The 27,777-nt window shown below is 36.2% G+C and overlaps 1 protein-coding gene across 1 annotated transcript; it reads left to right on the top strand.

Annotated features, from left to right (window-relative positions):
* Positions 1-409: 409 nt before the first annotated feature.
* LOC129565381 (homeobox protein aristaless) lies at positions 410-27,459 on the top strand. The gene is made up of 6 exons (XM_055440209.1): positions 410-1,115; positions 13,821-14,116; positions 14,210-14,247; positions 15,925-15,970; positions 25,773-26,035; positions 26,469-27,459. The coding sequence occupies exons 2-6, from the start codon at positions 13,883-13,885 to the stop codon at positions 26,863-26,865; spliced, it is 978 nt and encodes a 325-aa protein (XP_055296184.1). The 5' UTR covers positions 410-1,115; positions 13,821-13,882; the 3' UTR covers positions 26,866-27,459.
* Positions 27,460-27,777: the final 318 nt, after the last annotated feature.

The raw sequence follows: 27,777 nt of genomic DNA, 5'->3' as shown, positions 1-27,777 counted from the left end.
GCGCACACCACTTCCACACAACCGTCTCTTTTACCTGTGTGTGTGTGTATTGAGGAAGCGATCATACACTAACAACCTGTGCTCCAGCACAGCATATCGCGTGTAAATTATATGGTATATCGTTGCAACTGGAATGGATAGCTCATGGCAGCGTTCACATGTGTGTATGAATAATTGTGCCTGCTTTTTACCTGTGTAGTTGTTGTCATGACACGAACGTTTTGTGTTGGTACCCAACACACATCATTCCATCTCACTTGCGCGTTCGTTCATCATTCGCCTCGCCGCTTTTTGTATTTATCAGTTTTCTTCATCCATTCCGTTCTGCTGCTACTACTACTTCATCTCACTCGGCTGAGTCACGGTGCGATAATGCTTTACCTGCCGTCGTTTTGTACAACAATGATTAGTTGTAGTTCAGCGTTCGTTTTGCGTGGTTTTGAATTCTTTTTTGTGTTGAATAAACGTTGAGTGGTGTTGCACTCATCGTCTTATACCTTTTTTTCGGTTCAATTTCATCTTCACGAACCGAACCGAACCAAGTGTTAACTGTTTTGCTCAACAATATTTAACGTTGCTCATCAATTTGAACATTTTGTCATCGGTTTTTTTCTTCCTCATTGGCGAGAGATTTTACCTTTTTTTTCGGTGTGTTCATGCGCATTATTGGCATTTTTATTCGCGCTCACCCAAACTCGTGATTACTCGTTCGATTCATTTTTAACGATTGAAAAACACTCATGAAACGTGCCTTACACTGACGCACAAGCAATAAAACACTTTATCGAACACTGATAACAACTGCATTGCACAAGTCATAGAAGAGAAAAAAAATAATAGAAATTTAATTGACACAAAGTAAAAAACGAAAGGATTTTGTGCAAGACTACGGCCAATAACTAGCCAATTTGTTGGAATTAATTAAAAGTTTGAGTGCTTTGAAACAGACGTGAGAGAGTTGTGTGTTCAAGTGAATGTGCTGACGGTTTACGTTTTTGGGCGAAGAGAGAAAAAAACGCCGCAACGGGAATAGCTCGAAATCTCAACTGATTTTGAACCAGAAGATCAGCAAATTCTACCAATAAAAATATCATCAACATTTAACTTTTATTTCCGTAAGTGAACACTTGAGTTTTAATTAAAATGTTGCATTTTATTTACTCAGTTTTTGATGTTACGACTAGGAAGTTATCGGTTAGAAAATTCCCCGACGGTAAATTTTATGACAAACTTACGAAGTTTAAAACGATTCGGGAAAGAGGTACAAATTCTTTACGATTGAAAAAATGAAACACAAGTTCTACATGATGTAAAAACGAGATACGACAAAAAAGTTTCAAATGACAAAAAAGAGAAACACATTTTAAACGATTCAAAAGAGACCTCACAAGTTTTTCCATAAAAAATGCAATAGACGTTTTTGAGTGATTTACAACCAACACGACCATTTTATGCTAGAATCCCGTTTTCAATCATTTTTTTTCAACACATAACTGCCAATTCATTTTGTGTAATGCAAATGTGACAAGCAATAAACATTTAAATTACATTCAAACTCAACTTCCCACTATGTGTAGTCAATTTGCATTTGAAACGACTCATTTCTTGTTGAATGATACATTTTTAATAGTTTTACATTTATTCTTTTGTTTTACTATCGACATATTATTTGAGGTCTGTTTGGACTCAGAATTTTTTATCAGAGTGAGCCTGTATTCAAATTCAAGTGTTGGTCTTTCGCGAAATTCATTTTAAAATGTTTTACTCCGAAATGTGTTTCAAATGGATCGATCCATGATCGTATCATAAATTTTGCCATCTTTATTGTAGGTACAAGTTCCAAATTCTGGCTGGTTAAATCGATAAAAAACACATTGAAATTCACAAACGAATCAGGATGATAACATTTCATTGAGTCGAATGCCATTTGCAATCGCATAAGATCAAATGATCTTGTCGGCAAAAAAAAACAAATCTATGGGTGAGATTGAGGGCGGTGTATGTTTCACAAAGTTTTTATTGGAAAAAGTAGAATATGTTTTTAAACGGTGAGCAAATCTGGCAAATTTGGCAATTTTTTTCATTTATTTCAACAGTCATTTGATAATTGTAATTTTTTGCAAAGTTGTAGGTACAAGTACAACAATTTCTGCAAAGACACCAATTCGATATTTCTTGTCATTTGAATGAAAATCGCCAGAAGTGAAACATACTCTACTTTATCAAAATATGAGTCGACAAAAAACATACACTACTCTCAATCTCACCCGTAGAAATTCAATTCTATTTATCTACCGCAACAATCAAATAAGTGTAATAATAAATATGTTTTCACACCAAAAGATTGTTCTAAATTTAACAAAAGATCACTGACTCAATTTGGTTGAAGTTCAGCAGCTGAACAGTTCAGTCTGAAAAAAATTTGATTTCTTTGTTGTTCCTACGAATTCAATGTTGACGAGTTCAATGAAATTTAGAACAAAACAACCACGAAAATAGATACGAGATGGTTTTCTCTTCTCTTTCAAATTGCTTTTAAAGATGATTATTTTATTGCATTGCAAATATAAGATAAATCCCAAGATCAATGTGATAAAAACTTTAAAAGAATTAGCTTCTCGGAAGAAGAACCTACTTTTTAACCCATTGAATTTTTTTAAACTCATAACGTAGAACATTTTTATGCAAAATGTTGGAAAAAAAAAGTCCAGCGATTCCTGTACAAAATGTTTGAAAAGTGAGTTAAAGAGAAATCCAAATACAAAAATGGGTTAAAAACCAAAACTAGAAGAAAAAACTGCATTTAATCCGTTTTCTATAGTCCGAAGCAAATGGTGTTTTTGACAAAAATCTCCCATGATTATAAATTCGCGCGGATTTGATTAGCATATAAATCATCAAAATTCATCAAAATACCATGTGGCATTTCGATAACAGGTTTAGTGAACTGAACAAAATCGATAGATACTAATGAATGATTAAAAGGCTATTAGTTGATTTGGGATCGTATCGGAAACGATTTCTAATCATCTCAAAAAATTGAACTGGAAATTTGCCACTCACCATCATAGGTGACTTTATCCCATCGTCCAACTGACCAAAAATTGAAGTCTACGAATTGATAAAATGTACTTTTCGGTACACCGAAAATGAATTGATAAAAAATCCTCGTCAAAAATTTGCCAACGGAAAAAATTGGCCTGAAACAAATGAAAAGTATTCCTCGAATACAATTCAGTGTATGTTTGCCTGCGATTTGCATGCTGATTGCGTTATCCTTCTGGTAAATCGCTTCTGGGCATAAAAATCGGAATGTGAAATGAATTATTTCTCAATTCTCATAAATTGAATTTGACGATTTAAGTGCTTCCCGACTCGTGTGTGTGCATCCCACATTTCGTGCAAGCAGCTAGAGAGAGGAGAAAATAAAAAGAACGCCAGCCTCCGAATGACATGGTTTATGATTATTATCCTTGTGATCATAAATTTTGCCATTTTTCCAAAGTCAATTTGAAAGGGCGATACATTTGCACTCACTCTCTCCCAGCGAGACGATGCAACATTTGGCCTGCGCCATTTATTCATGGCAATATGTGAACTGACACACACACACATACATACTGGTAAGAGGCGAGTGGTCATACACTGGTCACATCGAAATAAATTCACGTGTCAAAGTAATACAATGGTCATCCTGTGTGTGTTTTGGCTTTGAACAGAAAAAAGGCAGAGCTCATGGCTTGTGCAAATAAATATAATTTGCTGATATATTCGGTTGGTGTGGCGGCGCAACCGAATAACGATAGCACTTCATGCAACAAAATAAACAAATAATACAAATAAAAACCATTTTTTTCCGGTGCTCCGTTTAATTTCAACATGCATCCAACGTTCCATCCATTCATAAACTGCCGAGTTTTTGTTCGTTTTGTGTTAAATCACTGAAACTCTCGAAACCAATTTCATTGGCCAACGTTTTTTCTTCGTTAATTTCGTTGTATTATACATCAATTTTCGGTTTTTATGATTTACATTTTATGATCTTCAACCGATCGAAGAGGTAAGTGTTTTTACCGTGGCAATAGGAAACATCGACCGAAAAGGAGAAAAAACGAAAAAAAAGAATTGTAACGCTTCATCATTCGCAAACGTAAAAAAAGATATAAAATGAATGTTTTTTTTACCCGAGCACCACAGTTAATAAAGCACAAGCAAAGTATCAAGAAGAAGAAAAACCGAAACGCAATCGTTAAGACGAGCCAAAATCATAAATTGTTCGAGACAGTCAATACCAGAAGTCAACTGGAATCACAATCGATACACATGTATGATACACGTTTCGGTGTATGGGGCACATCGCATGCAGCCCATGCATAAGCATGGCTTGCTGGCTGGCTTGCTCGACTTCGTGGCCGTATGTCAAATTTATTGAAGCGATCAATAAATTACATCGCACCGGTGCCGTCGTCTCGAGACTATACAACAAAGCAAGTAGCAGCAACATTGCGCACAGATGCACACACACATCGATCGATGGACACACATAAAATCATATTTCGCTTATTCAATTCCGAATTTCGTCCGTAATTCAATTACACTTTAGTTTGACCGTTTTACTTTGTTTATAACATGGCATAGACAATTTATGGCAATGACGTGCGTTGTAGTTTTGCACACGATGAGATTGATTAGCATTCGTTGATGGGAACGAATATTTTAATCAGAAAAATCGATCAATTCACTTGACCAAACTGGTTTGTCGTTCGATCGCTTAACCAAAGTGGACTGATTTTTCATTCATTCAATTTGACATAATTTTTCTTTCTTCTTTTATTTCACAACAAATTAATTCGAAAATCTTCATTTTTCGCCGCAAGGATTCACTTGTAACGATTTATATCATACACACTTTCACCACTTCAACTTTGTTGTGTGATGCAACCGTTATTATACAATGCGTAGAGACGAATTTTGTACTCACACCGTTCATTATTTTAACGGTTTATCCGGCTATAAAACGTCGCCTGAAATCAAGATAATCACACAAATTGGATAAATACACTCCTTGAGCTTCTTCATCAAAACGGAGGCTTCTTGTAAACAGAGGCGACTCTGGCGACTTATAAAGGGCGATTTATTTTCTTTTCTTTGGACTTCACTTTCGAATAATGCTGAAAAGGCGACAAAAACGCTTCTATAAAGTTATATTTTTTTTTTTGTGAAGAAAGAAAAGCATTTAACCATCGGATTTACTCTGATTTTCACAAAATCCTCCTTTTTTGAAGCAAAAAGAGTGATTTTGGCTGTTGTTCCAGTGTGAATTGCACATTTTTTATCGAAAAAGGAGCGGAAAAAGGGAAAAAAAACCGCCGATGACAAGATCTTGATTAGTTCAGGTCAAGCAAATTATCAAAATGATCCGCATTTGTGCGCACAACTGTTTCACAGGCGGTTCGATACACCGGTGATGTTGTTTCCAAATTAACCAATCAACAGCACATACACACAGATGATGTTTATGATCGAGTGTGTATCGGAAGAATAAACTCATGATATATTCTTGTTTAGTGAGCTCGTATATTTTTGGTGTGCTTCACTCTTCAAATTCCAATGAATCGCCGTAAGCGGCCATCGGATTATAAATATCTACCTGCCTAAATCACATTTTACGTTTCGATCATCTTGAAAAAGTTGATTTACTACACACTTTTATGTGTTCGGATCATTACTGCAAGTTTTTTTTTTGTTCATACTCATTTTCAGTTCCTTCTTCAGTATATTTTTTTTTCTCGATGGAGTGTGGGTCATTTCTTAGCTAAAGACTGTGTTGATTGATGAGTTGAAAATGAATTAATGGATTCAGTCCGATGCAGGAATAACAATTGAATTAGTCGTGTGTGTGTGTGTTTTTTGTGTTGTTCGAGTCGGTCGAATTTTAAGAATGGCTAATTTATTACATTACTCATTTGTGATCGCACAACCACAGTAAATTAATTAACGCCGGACGAACGACATTGATGTTCATTTGGATTGGAACACAGTCAGTTCAGGCTCCTCAACAAAATGTGTTTGAGTGTGTGTGTGTGTGCGCGCGCGCGGTGCAAATTATATGGATGGGCCATAAAAACGGTGTTTTTTATACTCTCAGTTCATTTTCAGGAAGAAAAAGTCATTTGTTGTGCGCGTCGTTCGTTGTTTTGGCCGTTGAGTATTCATAAAAGCGTGCATCGCAGTTTATAGATAAAAATGCATTAAGAAAACAAAACACGGAGACCAGACACAAAAGAACTGAAAAAAGACATTGCGATGTGGCCGAACACACACACACCAACAGCAACAAAGAATGACCGTATTTATCGAAAAGCTTTTAGTCATTTTCAAAATCGACTGCGCTGGCTACGGCTACGGACAACCAACACTTTTTTTTTATAGATTTGTCGTTGTTGTTGTTTTTTTCGTGTATCAACAGCACCAATGTCGTCTTGTTCAGAGATACACTAGCCTCGTTGTTGTCTCTTTTTTGGGTCGCTCCTTCGTTAATGGAACTTATCGCAAATTAAATTACCAAAAACGAAAACAATAAATAAATTAAAAAAATAAAAAAACAAAAAAATGCGATACAGAAACGAAAAAAAAAACATGAAAAACTACAACAGCAGCAGCATCATCGACACCGTAATGAACACCGAACCAAAATATACATGAGTAGATGCAATTTGTGCAGCGTTATTTTTACGTGTTATTTAAATTGGTATACGTAATTTTTACGACCCAACTCGCAGGTAGGAGACGCACAGCGTCTGAATTTTAAACGCTTGCCTTTTGACTGCTTTTCAATAAATTTGAAAGGCCATATGATACATTTGATGAGGAAATGCCAAAGTTTATTTACAGTAACCGAGAGTTGGATGAAGAAGAAAAAATTGAGAATGAAAATATGAAAAAACTGAAAAAAGATAAGAAAACCAAATTCAAGTGAATTTCCGAAAAAATGAGCGAAAATTATTCAAATATATTCTAGTCAAAAAGAGAGGACTCTTACAAACAGAGAAACAAATTGGAATAAAAACCTCGATTGATGGTGTGTGTGATGTGTCGTAGACTCTGTGAATATTCAAAAAAGTTTTAGTCTAATTTGAACATCTTACAAGATCTTGCAAGACAATGCTTGCCATGGTTCTGATCTTCCACTGAAAACGAATGTGTTTGAAAGATTTCGATTGCTCATTTTAGTTCCGGTCTTTGACTCGTCAATACGATCTAAATTTAAAGATCAATTTCACAGTCATTCTGACGCTCAATTTAAACCAAATAACAAAATCAAACAGACGTAATTCGTTTATTCTTTTGTTCGCATCATGTCACAAGAATAAACACTTGAATTGGAACTTCCTGGCTAATTTCAATCAAATTAAAACAAATGACGGGTAATTACGATGTTTGAAGACATTCAAAGGGTACCGAAAGTCTGGCGAATGAGCGTGCTTGCGCTGTGTTTGATTGAGAGACCGATTTCGATTGTCTTTTTTTTGTTGTTGTCTAATTGAGACTTTGGATCCGGTCGAATGGTGATCTGATCGTTTTTTTCTGTTTCAAAAGACGACATGCAAATGTAACAAAGCTGCTCTCCGAGTCGGTGACTCTAATACAAACACAGACACAGACACAGACGCAAATGAAGAAAACAAAAACCCAGCAAAACTGTAGACAACGGCATGAATGAATAATAAATAAATCAAAATCTGTAGAATTTGTCGCTCAGGGGGGAAATCAAATTAGTTTTGAACGATTCAATAAAATGTATTCTGACTTTCAAATGCATGCCGCATGCCGTATGTCGATTGGTATCGCCAATTTCGACCAGATTCCGTACGGAATTGATCACGCGCTCAGCAGGGCGGCCAATGTGCCTATTGCAGTGATAACTCAATGGCTTCACGTTTTGTCACTTTGTTGCGACCGAGCGCACGGCTAATAAAGCTAAAACGATTTGCCCAACAATATGTATAATATATTACAACTAAAGCGACCAGTTATTTGTCCAATCAAATGAATATTCAATAAACTTGCAAATGGGTTTTGAAATTTTCAAATTAAAACCGACCCCCATCGATTGTGCCACATTTATTCCAATAGCTGTTGGCTTACACAAAATATCTGGCGAATAATTTCTCTGCTTTGTTTATGTAACACAATTTAAAAGAGCGTCCTTCTGCTCTTCTGCTCAAAAACGCTTCTTTCAAATCTGATCAAAGCGACGTGATTTATTTAATAAACACTCGATAACAGGAAGTAATTATGATCGATCGAATGACCGACGACAAAAATATATCTAAAGAAAGTTTTTTAAAGTGATTTTTGCACATTTTCTGCTGTGTGTTCCTAGATACACACACACACACACACACACACACACACACGGATAACTCGCTCAAACAGCAAATCAGGCTACGAGGTGAATTTTTTATTTCATTTTGCGCATGCCTTTCATTCAACTAATCACACTGGAAATAATTTAATAATGAAACTTCATTCGAACTGAGTCGTTCAATTACACCCCGTGCCAGATAGTGATCCATGAGACGCGCCCGTTGTACCTTAAACACATCGGTCGAACGGCCGTCACTTCCAAAGTGCATTTTCAAGCATTTTGCATATGCACACGGAGCGAAAATCGATTGAAATCTAATTAGCTTGTTATTTATATGCAAACAACTAATTCAATGGAAGAACTTTACGATTTCAGGTGAATCAATTGTATTTTAATTACGGTTTGAGTTTGAACTTTTCTTTAAACACGAAACGCAAATAGTTTCCCGTATGAGCAAATTAGAGAAAGAGAATTCCAACGAAAAAAAAGAGAAAAGAGTTGAAATTTCAAACAAAACCAAACAGCAACAACAACGACGAGAAATGCATGAGAAATGAGTGTAAATGTTGTACAAAATGAACGAGATCCTGTTTTTCACATGCAAACGCGCAGGAAGAATGTGAACTCGCGTATGAACGACGTTGAGAGTTGTTTCACTTAAAATTAAATAAAAAAATTTAATTTACTTTGCGCGCTTACAGGCATTCTTTCTTTCTGTTTTCACTAATAAAAAGCCATCCATTTGCTCAGGGCCTGTCAAAACGTTTACGATTATTGTGTTCGCCTCGTTTCAAATCGAATTTATGATATTGTCTATTTGTTTACCTGCCAGCAGCAACAGCAACAGCACCAGCTACACCTTGTACAACCATAAACAATTCGGTGTGTTTAAATGGCTCTTTGTTTGCGCTGGTTGCGCGCGCGTAAAATAGACAAACGATATTGTGTATTAGAAGCCATGGTGGTGGCTATGCATTTGAAACCAGCATAAAAATTAACTTTAACAACGGTCTGTGGCATCCAGAGTGAAAACCAGAATAAGAATTCAATCGCCAGCAACAGCACGCATATAATAATAATAATTCGAAACCAGTTTAAAATAATTTGAAAATTTTCTATCTGCCAATTTGCGCTGGGCTCTTCTAAGCATATGGAACGTGCAATGTTGTTTGATGTTTTGAGGAATCTAATACAGTTAAGGTGTATCGAAGATGAAATAGTTGTGCAATTTGTGTTTTGCGGTGCGGACTTCTCACTTCTTGGCAAAAAGAAAATGTTTATCGCTTAGATCTGCGCCTCTTTCTTCCTCTCTGTATCTCGTTCTATTACTCTATCTCATTTCTTTCCTTGCTCTTACTTATGAGCTCTTCTTACTTGTGAGCACTTCACTCTTTAGTACTTGTTCTCGTTCTTGTCTTTCGCTCGCCCTTCTCCTCGTGCTTATTCAATCTTTTCCTTACTCACTCTATTTGCTGGTCGCTTCTTTGCAATTGCACCAGATGGATTGGCAATAATGTTCTTAGTGTGTATGTCTGTATGCGTCTCTCATTACTGAAAACCGTAAAAATTGACCATTATAGCCAATTGGCCGTGTTCCGATACGGTAGTGCCATTGCCATCAGCAAGAATTATCACTTAAACGATGATACTTAATTCAATTATCAAAAGAAAAACGGAGAGAGAATGAAGTGGTGTTGTTTTCTTTCTCTTTCATTCTCTCTCTCTCTCGTTCTCTTCTCGCATTTTTGTGCGTTACATTGAAGTTTTGTTCCAATAACGCCTGCGGTTGTGCGCTCTATCGTATTATGATCAAATTATTAAAATTTTATTCTTCCGCTGACGAGATGTTGTAAAGATACAGACGAGAGAAAATTATGACTATGGTCATTTAGAACATGGTGTGTTCGTTGTATGTTCAACAAGTCGCTAACAATGTATGTTTTCCGCATATTCTTGCCGCGGCCGTCGCGCATATTCCACAAATAAAAGATAACTCTGTTGCCATTTTTGTTACATTTCAAAAGAAATTTCAATTCGCGACCTCGAGCCAATCTCTCTCGAAATGAACAAAGCGAATTGTGTTCTTTCACAAAGAAAGAAAAAACAAAACTAAATAAAAAGAGCAAAGAATATGTTCAACACTCATAACTTGAGTATTTTATGTGCACCTAATTTTTCCTGTTTTTCCTCTTTTGACTTTACGATCGATTTTAGAATTGAAAAAAGCCAGAAAAAAAAGCAGCAGAAAAGATTTTCAGAAGCCGGCCGTGTTTATGATCGCTTTTGATTGTTTTTCTTTCTTTTATATTATTTTGGTTATTTTTTTCTGCTGCTTCCAATGCAATTCTTGTTGGTTGGCCTTTAAAAGAGAAAGCGTTGCGTTTTGTGCGGTGCTGCCATTGCAACAAAGATTCTCGCTGCTAATGAGATCAAATGAAACACAATTTGGAATGCATGTGAAAGAGGTGGTAAATGGTAATATTACGATTGAACAATTTACAACCACAGAATCTCGTTAGCGTGAATCAATTACGCGGTTGAAAACGGTTCGTAACAAGTCGAATGGTATTTTTTTTTGCTGAATCGTTGCTGCCGTTGCCTCGCAAAATAACCGTATCCATTCATTTATGCTTTAAGCGTTTAATTAGCACGATTTGAGGTTTTCTCTCGCCTTGGACCATCTTGGTCGCTGCAAGAGATGAGCGTTACAATAAATTATATGATCGTTTTCATATTGCTCGGCACACACACACACACAAATCTCTCTCTCACACTCGGAGTTAGAATGCAACGAATGTTGGCGAAAAGAATTGAGATGTTTCAAGACCGACCCCCTTATTACAGACGGAAACCAATTCATTTCCTTATATTCGATCGCGTCTGTTCGTATATAACTTTCGATTTGCGACGAAACAGCTGGTCATTACAATAAAATCGACAGTTTTTATGCTCGTTGACAAGACGAAACGCAGCCTTATGAGTCGTTTGCTTTTTTATCAAAGCCTAATTAAATGTGTAATGCAATTTAATCAAACAGTTGATATTACCTTCAATCAAATACTCAACTCGAAAATCAGTCAGCGTTGTGTGTGTGTGTGTGTGTGTGAGCGTGTTGCATTTTCATATCCGCTTTGGACAACTATACTATCTTTAGCCCCGAGGAATCGCTTAATAAAACATAATCATTAAATAATTTTATTTATTATACTTTCTTTCGAATGTGTGTATTCGCTGTTGTATTCGTTTCGATTGTACACCTAAAAGGCGTTCGTTTTAATTCATACCTTTGGTTCCTCGTCTCATTCACAGTATGTCTATTCTTTCAATTGCATTATAATTGTTGCTGTCGCTTTTAGTTTTGTTGCCGTTGTTGTTGTTTTCGTTGTCGTCATTGTCGTTGTTGTTTGTGTACATCAATTTTTACATTTAGTCATATTAAAGAGGTGCATTTTTCTCTGTCATTTACTTAACTACTGTGAATTTTGCCGTGTGTATGTGTACACTGTACTGTACACTTTTCAGCATTCTCAGTGTGACGAGACTTGTTCGGTGCAGAATAGCAAGAAGTAAGGGAGAGCGAGAGAGAGAAAGAAACACAAAGAGAAAGAAAGAGAACAAGAGAGCTCGACGGCTCACGCTCCTAGAACCATCGGCAAAAATCTACTATAGACGAATAATGTACGATATAAATAACGCAAAGTTGCAATTTCACACGCGATAATTTTCCACTTAGTAATTTTTTTTTCTTCTTCTTCTTCTTCTTCTTCTTTCTTCTTCGGCTGTGTGTTGTTTTGCTTCATTTTGCTTTTGTTACTATGATGTGACACGCGTTCAAAGCCGACATCGTTGCAAAACCTCACAATTCTCGTAGAAAATGAAAAGCAGAAAAAAACGCACACTGCTATAAACAGTCGACTGTTAAATGTTGCAAACAAAGTCATCGAATTGCATATATTGTGTCTGAACGGTGGAAAAAAAATTATTTATTGACGTTGTGCCGACAGTAAGGTGAATGTTCGACTACTTGGTGGACTCAAACGAGGAAGAAAAAAAAAATCCAACCAACTCGCATTTGAAATCCACAAAATTCGATTGATACCAAACATTTGCAACAGATTGCATGCGTATCCATGTCATTTTCCTTCATTTCCAAACCATTCAAATGATTAAATTATTAATAAATCATTCAACATATCTGTTTTTCTGCCTCATTTTTCTGCTTCAGTCTTATTTAAATATTTCATTCTACTTCATTTTAATATTTTCTGTGCATATATTTATACGAACATAAAAAGGTGAATTGAACCGTTTTTTTTTTCTTCTCTCTTTTCAATACAAAGTCGTATCGACGTTTTTATTTTCCTCCTTGCTCTCCTATCCAGAACACACATTCAATTTTGTTTAATTACATCAATTTTGTGTTTACTTATTAAAATATTGAATAATTACATCCAAGAACTAAGCCATAGAATACGTATTGTCTATTTGAATGCCGTTTTGTGCAGATGCATACATATCAAGTGAAAAATCCAATTACTTTAAACACTCCGAATAGTAATTTTACATTTGTTATTCTCTCGCTCTCCATCTCTCCATCTCTCTCTCTCTCTCTCTCTCTCTCTCTCTCGGTTTCAATTCAATTGCTAGTAGTAAATTAAAATACAACGAAACAAAAAATTTGAATAGTTTACGATGAATAAAATACCACACACATGTGCTCCGTGAATCGATATAAAAATGTTGCGATATTCATAGTCCATATGTTAGCAACATACAATTTGTGTTAGGTGCTCATGTTGAATCTGTGTGTCTGTGTGTGTGTGTGTAAGAGAGAGAGAGTGCGCGCAATCGGCACACACACGCGCTTCCAATTTTATACCATTCCAGCGAAAGAGAAAAGCAACAACATCCAATTAAATTACTTCATTTGTTACATATGAAAATCAAAATGGAATTTATTTATGAAATAAACGAAACTGTATTACTTTGTTTCTATTTCAATTTTCAAAGCAAAATTCACTGTTTTGTTGGTTGTTATTCGTGTGCTCTAAAAACTATGCCATATTATACCATTGACATGCAACGAAATGCGATGAATTTATTAAACTTTCATAAATAGAACGTCAAAATCCCGATTTGCATTCAATAAAATTGCGCTGATTCAATCAATTATTCATTTTGTTTCGGCAACGTCGATCAGTTTCTGAAAATATTCCGCGGATTTTCTTCAATATTAATTGTTTTTGTTTTAAATATTCATTTTTTTACATCTATTACTTCCAACATGCGTTGTTTTAAATCATTTTTTATTCATATACCAACATTTTGACGAAAAGAATTTTCGATGAAACAAAGTAATTTTGATTCAGTTTAAAACCAAAATTCAGTTTTTTCTTTTTTAATTCAAATTAAAAATCAATTTCGTTTGTATCATTTTTTGTCGATGCAGGTGATTAAATCAGCATCAAAATTCTCACAATCGCCCGAATACCACAGTTTGATACGCCCGCCATGGGCATATCAGAAGAGACAAAACTCGATGCAATGCCACATGACGCTGCATCGAAAATGCTGAGCAATATGATGGAACGTCCAGGACCACCAACCAGTGGCGGCACCAACAGTCCAATCTCCGATCAAAACAGCGAATGCGGTGATATGATGGACGATGGTTTTGCACCGAAACGTAAACAACGACGATATCGTACCACGTTTACGAGTTTTCAGTTGGAGGAATTGGAAAAGGTACTACACAATTGATCCACAATTTATAATGTGTGTTAAACTAAATGAAATTTCGTTTTTTTTGCTTCTTTTCTTTGTTTTCGAAACGTCAAGGCTTTTTCTCGGACGCATTATCCGGACGTGTTTACAAGGTACGTATGTCATAAATTACCGTAAAGATTCTCATCGGTATCGATGTTTGGTTTTTTTTTCTACGAAATTGTGTGACGAGTTTTGCTTGGCTAATGAAATATATGTAGTTCATGTTATGCATTTGCATCGTTCGTGCTAGAAATGAGTATCGGTTTCATATATATAATTATCACACCTTTGCTACTGTTTTTTTCTCTCTCTCTCTTCTTGATAACATCAAATCGTTGCACCAATTTGTCATACACACTCACATCGCACTCGAAACGCAATCGCAATTAAAAGCTGAAGGAAGCATTGAAATCAATAGAGAGAGATTTGCATTGCGATGATTTTCGTGTTCATCGCTGCGAAGCATTTTGAATCAATTTTGCTCAACACTTATTAGCGCATTTATTGTCTCGATGCGACACAACTCGTTGGTAATTGAATTGGTTCGAAGGGAGGGGAAAAACCAATTAAACACCGTACAGTAAAGCGGATGGCAACGGCAAGAATGAAAAAAAAAATCTAATTAATTTGAACAAAACGTTTCATATCCACTTAAATTGTTTGCGACGCTTATGTTTTGCGTAATTTTTTTTTTTCGTATTCACTATTTGCTGTTATGCACATCAATCCAAAGTCTGCAAACTATGAATTTCGATGAGATAGTAACTTCTTGTTTTTTTCTCCTTGTCTCCTTCTCGTTCGCTCGTCCCCTTCTTCCGCCAACTCTTCATTGTCGCTCACTTGTGCAAGAGTAACAGCCGAGAACCGACACTGGCATATATGCGTGCGTTTAATTAGAAAAATGCACAACTAAATGAAATGGTATTCGCCTGTGGCGACTAAATACTCTTGCACTGCCGAAGAAAACGCGCCAATTTGTTTGTTGTACACAACCAAAGTGTGTGTATGTCGGATGCAATGTGCGTATTCTGGTGGAATAAAAAAAAGTACAACCATCGCTTGCAATGATATATCTCCGATTGAAATTGGAAGTTGATGACGAACATTTGATGCATACAAAACGATTTAATACAATTAAATTTTGCTGCTGAGCTGCTGCAACACTCTGGACTCATGTAAATAAATGCCACAATCCCTTGCGCGCGCAGTGCAGAAAAAAAGTAGTTGGCTCAAGAGAGTATAACAGTACCGTGTATCGCGCTCGCGCTCGCACGTATGGCTAATAATAATGATACACGCTCCATTTATTTGAATATATATGAGCTCCCGTTTTTACAAAGACATTTTGGTGCGAGAGCACAAAAAGCGTCAGCAGCAGCACATTTGTGCCGATGTTTTCCACATAAGTCGACGCAACAACAAATGCAAGGTGCTTAATGCTCAATGCAGACCGTGTAAATGCCTAGTGGTCTTTTCGTTAAATGCTCGGATTTTTCCTGGTAAAAGCGCCGCATTATTATATTATTAGTTGCCATATACACTTGTGATTGTGTGGTGTGTTGGTTGCTGTTGTTTTTTTTTTCTCCTGAAAGCTTAATTGATTTCGTAATTTTAACGTATTTAAAGTGATTTTCATCTAATCACATTTCGCTTCCCATCTTCCTCACTCTCACCATTTCGCATTTGATTTAAATCTGTCTCTTTTTCTCTCGTTCGGTTTTCATTTTGCTCATTTACTGCTGCCTTACTTATATTTGTCTCGTTTTTTTTCTTTCTTTCATCCACAGAGAGGAATTAGCTATGAAAATTGGATTAACTGAAGCTCGAATACAGGTAATTACTCTATTATTTTCAATGGAATCGTAAATTAAAATGAAACACAATCTCAGCATATCCAGTTTGGATTGAATCAACATTTTGAAGAAGAAGAAAAGAAAACAATCACGGTTTTATGACGATGAACAAAAGGAATTTCGGTTAATTTAAAGCCAAAATGCCGTTGAAGTCAGAGAAACAAACATCAACATTTCAGAATTAATAACTTTAATTGGATTATTTTCGTGAAAAAAGTAGAACCACCTCGAGGAAAAAAAATTGTTGTTTAGCGAGGAAAAAAAAACGAATGGAAACTCCTCCCTAAAACGATTTACCGAGTAACATTTACACGAATAGTTTGCATTTTGGTTTCAACAAGTTGAACAATGACACAATTGATGGAAGTCTAAACAATGGAAGATTTCATTAAAATTTAATTAAATTATTTTGAGGATTCTTTGGAAAGAACAAACGTTTACATTTTCTTCAGAAAGTGTATTCATTTTTCGCGATATTTCGATTTTATCTAGAAATCTCGAAAGGAAAAAACGAAGTTCGACGCTTCGTTTTTATTCGGTGATATTCAAGTTTCCCTCCAAAAAAACCATGGATTTAAATTGCAATTGGCTGACTCAAGTCTAGAGTGACAATATTCCTCAATCGAAACCGTGTTCATTGGGCACGTCAATTAGATTTAAATCGTTACGAAAGTCTCTTCGTGTATGTGTGCAAATTGGTGAAAATGAAACGGTTGATATGCAAAATAGTGCATACAAAAAAGGAGAAAAACCACAAGCTTCATTTCGTAATTACAATTAGAATGCACACACAATCGTAATCAACAATAACTATTTTCAATTTCCAGCGAGAGAGAGAGAGAGAGCAAGAGCGGTTTACTATTTACTTCGTGCGTACGGAGACTCGAATGTTTGCAATATGTATTATATTTCCATACACTCAATTGCTTGACTAATGACGATCATAAATAAAAATTATACTCTGACGCATTCAGAAATACAGCGCTGCAATCAAATATATGGAGCAACGCCGTGCGCGAGGGAGAGAGAGAGTGAGAAAGACGAAATGTTTAGATCGATGTAATCGCAATAATAGAGTCGAGGGAAAAAAAGTCGGATTAATTAAATCACCGTATAATCGAATGCAATTAGAATGGCAATATAAATTAGTTTTCAATTGCTGCAGCGGTGATATTGATTACTTGATCCAAATCGTCGATTTAATTGCGTTTGGGGTAGTAGTTTTAGTATTATGCGAATTTCATGAGCGTCTAATGGGTTTCGCTGATACCGCCAATTTGTTCGGCGAATCCGGGAAAATTGAGGAAAACAGTCGCCAACAATGATTGGAATTTTAGAGGTTTTATTTCGAATGTTTGTTTGTTTGTTTCAATGCTATTTTCTCTCATGCCTTTTAATATACAGTAGTTAAAAACACTATGAAATAAAAGCAAACGCAACTCACTCGCCGGAATATGAAATGGCAATAAAGAAACGTATTAAATACGGGTAATCAGGTGACGGTGTAGTTGAACGAAACACCACCCGCTGCTTATCATCTAATGAGTGGAATGTGTGTGTGTATGGCATTATAAGCACTTTTTTTTCTACTTTTAAATTGTGTTTAGAAACATTCGACCGCGAACACTAGTGCTCAATGAAAAAGAAAATAGCACCCAACTATTAATAGAAGATGATGGTGGTGCACCGTTGTACGATCCACAGCGCAGCATACGAAACGCATTAAGGTCTAGTGCACATGGTGCGCACAAACATTCTATTCAATTAACCAACAATGACTCAATGATCGGAGAAGTGTTCGGTCATTCTTCCACACGTGAGCTATTTGTGAGTGGCTTTTTTTCGTCTTTATTGAGAAATGAAAGAAAAAATCGTTTGAAAACGAATTGAATTCACTTTTTTTTCCACGTATGATCACATAAATATTGTGATCGTTAATGAGTTCCAATTTTCCGCTATCGACAACCATCCCAGCTGTCGTCTCTCTCTTTTTTCGAGAGAAGCAATGACTTCAACCCGAAAAGTGTATTTTCTTGCCTGAAATAATTTCATTATTAGAATTAATAGTCGTAATATAGGCATTGAATAGATCTCTTGTATGGTCAATTTATATGGTTGAAAATTGCCGTTAATATTGTTGTAAAAGAGCACCATTTATTATTGAATGGTGTGCATGAGTTATGGTAATGATTTGAATAGGCGTGCACCTAATATGTGATACCATTTCATTAAATCATAAATTAAATCGAACGAAATGAAAATGAAAATAAAAAACAACACACACCGACACAAATCGAGATGTTTGGCCAAATGAACAGCACTTATGATCCCATCAATTCCAGCTCACCGCTTGATATTTATCCAACGAATTTTCACCACCACACACAGACACACATTAGTCATGCTAGAATTCTATTTTTTCAAATTGGCTTTCAAATAATGATTTTTTAGTTCGTTGTGGCTGTTGCTGTTGCTGTTGTTTGAAACGTGGCAGTAAAGTGAATCAATTTTCCCAAAATGAAAACCACACTGGAGCCACGTCTAATCAACGTTTGCCATTACACCATTTTTCCCATGCAACCTATTGATTTATTGCCAACAAAGTAACATGATTTTTATTTTGTTTGATTTTGAAGGCCTTCCTGGTGCTATTTGTTTTCTCATTTCTAGTACATATTTCATTTGTTTAAGTAGCTCTCTTATAATAACCACGTTTCCACATATGAAAATGAGCTTGATTACAAATTTTTGGCCGGTGATTCGAAATTGAAGTGCATGAGTTATGGTAACCACCAGTTTCAATGGTGTTTTAGTTTTTCGTTGAATAATTGGAATTTTAACTTAAATTTTGATTGGATTCTTATTTTGAAAAAAGTATGGACTAGTATCGTAAATTAAAATTCGACATCAACATTTTCAATCGTAACGTTCAATTTTACTTCGTAAACTACATACCAATCTAAAACTTTATCAAGTGCTCATGAAAAAATGAAATTTTCCACGAAAAAAAAGTAATTTTAGAATCGAGAATTTGCTTTTAAGTTAATATAATTTCTGTCGAGTCCTTCCAAAGCATTTCTGTCCATGACCTTATTATGGCTTAATCATACTGACCCTCCTCTGATTGGTTGACGTGGATAAAACTCAACAATATCGAATGATCCTGATTGAAAATGATATAAATTCACTTTAAATTAGTGCAGTGCAGTGCAGTGCTTCATCAAAACAAAAAGTAATATCGGTGGCGTGTTTGCGGTGTTCCAAAAACGGAAAACAATCTTTAATTAATCAAACAGCAGTTCGTTGAATTTTTCATCATCCAATCATGTGATCCGATCGGGGCTCGTTTCAATTGGACTACTTACTCATATGAGTATTTTATTTTCTCATTACCTGTTGTTGTTTCATAAGTGCATCCATTTATCAAATAGAGTATCTCTCCATCTACCTCTCTCCTTCTTTCTCCATCTTTCTCCTTCTCTCTTTCGAGAGAAAAAAAGAGATCAGTCGAAATATAGGCGGATGTGATGTTTATCGTCGATAAAATGCATTCGGTTTATGGAATAGTTTATGTCAGCGCAAAATATCATCGAGTTAATTTGATTTTTTCGTCAGAAGCGTTTCGATGTGTATTAATCGGACGCTTCAACTTGCAAATCAATCGAAATTACTGACAGTACTCTGGCCAAGAATAAGAAGAAGACATGATGGAGAATGAAAAACAAAAACGCCAACGAAGATAACACAATATTCATTAAAACTTAGTTTTCTCACTCACTAAAGATAATCATCGATGGTCCCGAAACTGATGTTAATAACAAAATTTAAAAGATTAAATTGAAGTAAAGTGAACATGAAATGCCAACGAGCGTTCAACAACAAGAACAACGGCAGCATTAATTTATGCAACGCACAACGACGAAACAAATCTCGAACTCAACTTACACACCAAACATTTCGATTCGTTTACGTTTTAATGAAATTGTAACAGGCCAAAGCAGGAGAATGAAGTGGATAGAAACGGGAAAAAAAGCAAAGCAAAGCGAGAAAGCGAGAGAGAAAAAACACATTGAACGGACAGGGAAACCTTTAAGTGGCAGTTTGGTCATTTCATTTCATCCGTTGTTCCACATTTGTGTGTGGTGGCTGGGCTCTTTCGTTGGTGCCAAGAACATCGTCAGCTACAAAATCGTTGATGTTCGGCGATATGTATTGCTCTTCTCTTTTATTTTCAAGTCCTAATGAAAAAAAACGAAACACACTGGAGACAATTACAGAAAATCTTGATAAACGAACTGAAATTTCATGAGCGAGTTTATGAGGAAAATAAATGGCAATCGAATAAGACACAGAACACCATCGACAAATTGACCAAACGAGATGAATCTCGATGCATCGACAATGTATTGAATCATCATCGTCGTCAATGGTCGAAAAGAAAACATTGAGAACCGAAATGAAGACAAGAAGCGCGCTATGAATATGCAACTGTTGACTTCGATGCATTGAATACTCAATCAAATCCACATACACATACACACACAAACACACCTGGCAAACAATCACACGAAAAAAATCGGACGAAAGCTAAACAACAACAAAATAACAAAACACATTACACGATCTTTATCTCATCGGCTTTACATTTTTTTTATGCTTCGGTGGCCCTGGCCATACAATTTGAAATTTGTTACATTTTGTTTTATGATATTTAGAATGGGACTAGAAGTCACTTTTTCAAATGAGTTGAAAATGAATGAGATAAGAAGTGTGTTCTAAAACATTAGACTGCGATATACCGACTCAATTAGGTATACTCAAGGCATTAGGTATGATGATTGTTTGTTTTTTTTGTCATTTTTCGTTCAATTCTCCGGTGTTTTTCAATGTTTTTCAACAAAAACATCGCAAAGTCTTTCGACAAATATCGAAAGATCCTATAAAAACATTGAGAATGGTTCAAAAATGCATAAGAGTTTAAAAGTCGGAATATTTGTTGGTCGTCATCATTGATCGTTAACAATGTACTTTATTGCATTGGGGCACGGCCAGTGAGTTTCTCTTGAACGATACAAAAAAAAACCTGCCAAAGAAAATCGAGAAGCCCGAGTTGAAGTTGCATCAATTGTCGATTAATATTGAAAGCTGGCTATATTCATTATGAAATATACTTCAAAACATCGACACATCCAATTATAAATTACGCAGATCTACAGGCGTTAAGTATCAGTGCTTGTATTATTACCGTTCAATGTGTGTGTGTGCATTTGCACCGTTCAGAATTTGACCGAATGAATCAAGTGCCAGATCTTCATAACATTTTTGTTAAAAGTTTCTGTTTAATAAATTTGAACGGTGACTTCCCCTTCAACTGTGTCCATAACAATGTTTTCTTCATCGAAACACTCAATTTCAGTATACAAACCGCATCCGAGTTGTTTCGATTGCGAGTGCATATTTTTCCGATTTTAATTAGAATTGACTGGTCTGTATTTAGCACTTGGTAATAATAACTTTAATTTATATTTTAATTGTATATATGCCACGGTGCCGCACGAATCAAAGTTGAAAGCGGAATGGTCGAAATGAAAATATGAAAAAACAAAGTCATGAGATGGTTTTTGGGATGTATTTTAGTTGTGTTGATGAGACAGGTATGTGTCGGCCCCTCGGCCGCTGAGATAATGTGCGTGACAGGTTAAATGGGAAAGATTAATGAATAATTCGGTGTTCGGTTAGCAGTCGATCGGTTGGGTCGTCAGCAAGATAAAGAAACAATTCACGGTGTGTGAGCCGTGTGCTTGGTCGCAATACGCTTCGAATATATCTCTCTTATCGTTTTAGGTGAGCAGAGCGCAGATCTGTTCTTAATTTCATTTCAATGATGATGATGATTATTATTATTGGCTTCCAATCTCTATCTTGCTCTCGCTTTACTGCCGTACGGGATTTGGATTGAATCAAGTTGGCTTGATCGTTTTTTGCACGTAGCAAAATTCATCAATAGTTCTTCTTTTTTAATTTGCACACACATGTGCGCGCGGCTACGCGTTCAGCCCATTGGTTTGGCGGATGTTGAGAAACGCGGCAAGCGAGTAATTCAATTAAATTAAATTATAGTGTAGATTGAGTTTGAATTTAAAAAATGCACTTTCGACTTAAAGAACTTATTAACATTGGCCGTGGCGTTGTTGTGTATTTTATCAGGTTGAAGCGTCTTTCAATTCACTCTCTCAACTGCATTGTTGCACCAATTTTTTTTTATGCTGTTGTTGTTTTGTGTTTTCATCGAAAATGCCTTAAATTGGTTTCAATTCCTCTTTTTCGTTCGCCTTCAAATCAAATATTCCAAAAATAATGAATAAGTAAATGAGCAATAAGTGCGTGTTTGTGCGATTGCAATCCAGACCAGACAGAGAACAAAGCAAACGAAAAAAAAAACAATAACCAACGACGACGATGATGATGATGAAAATGAAGAACTGCGCGCGGCAACGAAGAAGAAGAAAAAAACCTAACGAATTCATTTTCGATGAGTGAATGCTTTCAAAAAGTATATACCATACTGAACCACAATCACATCGCAGTTGTATGAATATATATATATATGGAAGTCAGTTATTATCGCAAATCGAAATGCAGTTGGAAGAAATCCGGCGGGCATCCAAGCCAATAATTTCACTCTCTTGGTTGTCTTTAATTGCAAGTGTGCAATTTCTTTGAGTTATGCTTTTTCGAATGATACAAATTCGAAGCGAATTTCATTGTTGCATCGCTTTGCATTGACTAATTGGTGATATGGACGCTTTGGTCTGGGCAAACGAAAAAAAAAACCAGCGACCAACCAACACAGCAACAGCAACAAGGAAAAATCGCAAATTGCTATGAGAATTTAGCCAAATAAATCGAACACAAATGGTCAAATGATGATTTCGACCGAGAGCCAGAGAGTTTAATTCACGAATCACATTCTCTCGCCCGATCCAAACCGAATCAACGAATCGAAAAATGTTTATCGATTGATTTGGTTCTTGTTGTTTCGTTGGCCTTTTTTTTCTACGCTCTTCAGCCGGGGATGCAACACAGCACATTGCATGAGATCCATCACAAAGACTGTCTGGTAATTGACGTTTTTTGTGCTTTGTTTGGCCTCATCGATAATTGCCTAATTACATCATTTGCACGTAATTGCAATGTACAATCACATTTTTCGTTAGTGCAGCAGATTTCTTGCTGCGGCAATATAACATATCATTGGGTCATTTTATTCGTAAGGCTCTCGCAAACATATCGCATCATTTGGTCTCTCTCGCTGCATCTTTCCTCGCGGATGTGAGCGAACAATTGCACGCGCATTTTTCAACAGTGATGTGCTAATTCAAATGGATTAGTTAACGAATTATTGCATCAATTCGATTTATGTGTGTGTTTGCTGTTTTTCCCCGTCTTTTGTTTTCGCATAGCAGCATTTGTGCAACGGTTATTCAGGCAAAACGCTAAATGAACTGCGCTTTCACGTTCTGACTCTTTGCAAACGATTTTGGTCGTTTTTTTTCGGTTCACTTTAGTGCGGGAAATTATGAAGAGAACCGAAAAAAAAACGGCAACAAATTTCATAAAGCAAATGAAAGAGAGAAAAAACATATTGCATTCGTAAGAATTCGAAGTCGATCTGCTGTTTTAATTTGTTTATTCTGTCTTTGTGGGCACTTTTCATGCGGTTCCTTTCACATTTATGTTTGTTGATTTGTTTGGTTCATTTTTTTTTGCATTTTTTCGGGCAAAAAAACGACAAAAATTTCACAAATCATTTATGGGTTCTACGTTGAAATGGGATACAATATTTTTTGGCACAGTTTTATATTCGGAGGGTCTATTCAATTCAGCCGTGTCGCATATATAGTATGCTTGTAATGTGTGTAATATACACCATCCACCACCGTACCATACGTACGATATATCCATCAATTTAACAAATAATCATTTCCAAGGAAACAATTTATATAATTGAATTAATTTTAAACACACCGCTCGTACTGTACATATATACACAACAAACAGCAGTGCATGTATCGAGTACTCAGCGTGCGTTGCGTTACTGTGCCTTTACTCTGGCTCATTCGCATATAATATACACACACACATACACCCATCCCTTGAAACTGTTAATTTTCCTTCGATTCTGCATTATTCTCGTTATTTGCCGTAGCGTTTCGTTTCGTATGCCTACTATGGGCTCGTTCGTCAAATTGTGTCTTCTGTCAATACACACACATGCCGTATCATAGCATACTCACACGGAGTTAGCAAGCGAGCGAGCGACCGACCGACCGATTGAGCGCTCGCGATTTTTCGCATGTAAATCGTAATGAAAAACATTTGCATTTATTTCATTTATTGAATCGGAAACGTGCATAATATGATAATTTGTTTTGAGAGTTGCAATGAAATTAGCAACGTTGCTACACAAACCAATTTGCCTGATGGAATATTTCGCGCCCAAGTGACGTCAATGTGGTCGTCGTCGTTCAATTGATTTTTGTTATTGTTTGTTCGATGATATTTACTTTATCATCGAAATGATATTGGCCATCGGCCGATTTTGCGAAATCCGTTTCGAACGTTCGTTCACATCGATGGATGGCTTTCGTTTTGGTTGAGGAAAGCCGAGAGAGAGAGGAGAGAGAGAGAGATATGAGGAAATCTCGAGCTGAAATGATGAAAATCATAATTCGCAATGAGCGAGTAATAGTTCGTTGACTGGTTTTCTGATGAATATTCGACATCATGAATACAATTTCGATTATAGTAGACCATCTGCGAGTGACGATGTTTTGCCGGATTTTGCCCCGTTGTCATCGTCATCGTTTTTCCTCTTCTCTTGACTTGTTTTATTTTTTTCTCTCCTCAAATTGCCGTCACTTGCATGTTTTGCAATCATTTGTGTTGCATACTCTTTAGAATTCTGTTACATTGTATATACCTTGGAAACGTCAGCGCGTACGAATAATTAGCGTACGAAAAGAAAAACACACACGCACACACACAATCTGCAATTTATTCATTTAGTTGCATTAATTATGCGTAACTTGTTAAGTATTTCGTCATCGCATTGCATCGCTTCGGATCGCATCGATGAGAGATGATCATTATGAATATCTATGTACGAATCGGATTTGTTTCCTCACGTTTTAATTGTACGTACACCACGTTCAATGTGCAAATGTGAGTGTTTTAAATGGGCAATAATTAGAATGAAATTAAATTAATCTGTAGGTTTGTTTTTTTATTCTATTACACTGGAAACTAAAACTCACACAATCCCCATGGACGTTGAGCATCTCTTTGCTCTCGCACTGATTTGTATTGTGTGTGAGTGTGTGAGTGCCATTGTCCGACATCGGAGAGGAATACAAATTAGGCATTGATTGTTGTGCAATTGTAGAAGAAAAAAAAGCGCATAAAATGCGGCAATCGTAATGGAAATACAACAAGATATATGTTGATTAATTACTTGAACTCAATATTCTTTAATTAACATATCTATATTTTGCGATGGAAATCTCAACCACAAACAGCATCAGCAACAGTACACAACTAGTGCTGAGTTCTTAGCAATTACTAATCACTTTAATTATAGACGTTTGTTCTTAATGTTTTTTTTTCTTCTGATTTTTTTTTCTCGTTTCGTTTGAACGAATCGTCGTTCTTGAATGAAACAAACGACTGTAGACACTTTCAGTGCGATTGATTTAACTCTGTGTTTTTGTTCTTCTTTGCAGGTTTGGTTCCAAAATCGGCGCGCTAAATGGCGTAAACAAGAAAAAGTCGGGCCAACGGGTCATCCGTACAATCCGTATTTGCCGAGTTCGGCACAAATACCATCGGCAACGGTAGTTGCGTCCGCATTGCCACCGAATCCGTTCACACATTTGGGCTTTAATTTGCGAAAACCGTTCGACGCAAGCGGTTTGGCCGCCTTTCGCTATCCACACTTACCAGGCGCATCGGTCTTGCCACCAGCATATTTACATCAATTTCACAGGTAATTGATCCATCCATCGAGCCAACACACACACACTCGCTCTTTTTATTCATAATTCACTTTTTTGAAATTTGCAAGAAAACCAATTTCATCCGCAATTTCCTTTCGTTTGGCCAGAAGTTTTTTTTCTTTCCTTTCTTTTTCTTTTTCTTTTTCTTTCTTTCGTTCATTCTCAATTCTCTTCTCAATTTTAATTATCACTTCCGCATGATGGTTAATTGACCGTTGTAATTCATATCCGTTTGACGATTTCGATTTCGACTTTAGTTCTTTATTTCTGTTTTTTGTTGTTGTTGTCCTTTCACACTTCTTGTGCCCCGCACACAAATTCACTCCATTACCATTTCAAATTGTGAGCTCGCACGACTATTTTATTGCTTCATTGACATTGAATTTTATTCAAGTCTATGTTTTTGTTTTCCGTTTGGTCTAGAACGCCGCCGTCGCCGATGTTGCCACCTGGTGTAGGTGCATTGTATTCGCCGAGTGCATCGTTCCAATCATTGCTTGCAAATATATCAGCTGCACAACATTCGAACGCTGTATCGGCATCGTTATCGGCTGCATCGAAACCGCCATCATTCCATGCGACCCACGCTGAATATATGACCAGTGCTGGATCGCCACCGATCTCGCCGCAAGGTCATCCATCGACAGCCACTAATCTGACAACAACGGCCAACAGCTCAATCAGCAGTGGCGGCAGCGATGGTGCATCACCCACCGATGACCGAAGGAGCTCATCCATTGCTGCACTTCGATTGAAGGCACGCGAACATGAAATACGCCTGGAAATGCTGCGTCAAAACGGTCATGATATCATCAGTTGAATTCATGGTGACGTTTACAATATGTTGAATTTTTTACTTCTGATCACTCTCTTTATAGTGCAAATCACAATGCTTTTATTTCATTCAGTTTTTTTTTTCTTCTCACAAACAAATCAAAAAGTGAAAACCGAATTTAGATGTAAACTTTTGCAAACATGATACAAAGTAGTTTAATTAGGAATAGGATCGTTTTTTTTTGTTCTTTGAATAGTTTGTGCAAAACTAATTTTTACTTTGACGATTGCTCAAATACAAGTAATTTAAAAGTAGCACTGAACCCATTCGTTTTTGCTTTTTTAAAGAGCAAACCTTTTTGAGAATACAAATCAAGTGTAGACCGTAATTATAATGTTGAAAAATATAAAACAAAAAACGTTAATAATTTATTCAAAATAGTAAAAAGGACTTGGTATTTAGATTTAATGGCACCAATTTTTTTTAGATAAGATTTTGTGAAAAATGACGCTCTATACAAACTAGCTTGTAAGTGGCAAATCAACAACTCACAATTCAAAAATATATGCTACAATCAAAACAACATGTGATTGCATATTCAGCTTTTTAATAAAAATTACAAATTTCAACCAAAAAATCAAATATTTATATGCGGTTTTTGTTTTTGATTTGAAAATTCAGGAATTCCAACCGTTTTCCCTCGTTCGCTGCGTATGTGTTTTGTGTTGCATATTTGAGCAAACTATGAAATCGACGCTACAGTTCATAATTCGGATTCCAATGGTCTCTCTCTATCTCTTACTCTCTCTGGTTGGAAGCCCAACTCGCTTGCAGAAATATTATTCAATAAAGCGAATATTTTGACATTTATGATTTTTGCGTGAAATTTCATTAAGAATAGCATTCGGGTTCGTGTGCTTTTTTTTTCTCTCGCTGCATATGCCTCGTCCGTTTACA

Source organism: Sitodiplosis mosellana, unplaced genomic scaffold (assembly GCF_009176505.1).
Source record: "Sitodiplosis mosellana isolate CC-2019 unplaced genomic scaffold, AAFC_SMos_1.0 Smas_scaffold_2, whole genome shotgun sequence".
Classification (NCBI taxonomy): Eukaryota; Metazoa; Arthropoda; class Insecta; order Diptera; family Cecidomyiidae; genus Sitodiplosis; species Sitodiplosis mosellana.
The sequence above is the reverse complement of the archived record's forward strand: the minus strand, read 5'-3'. Positions and strand labels throughout refer to the sequence as shown.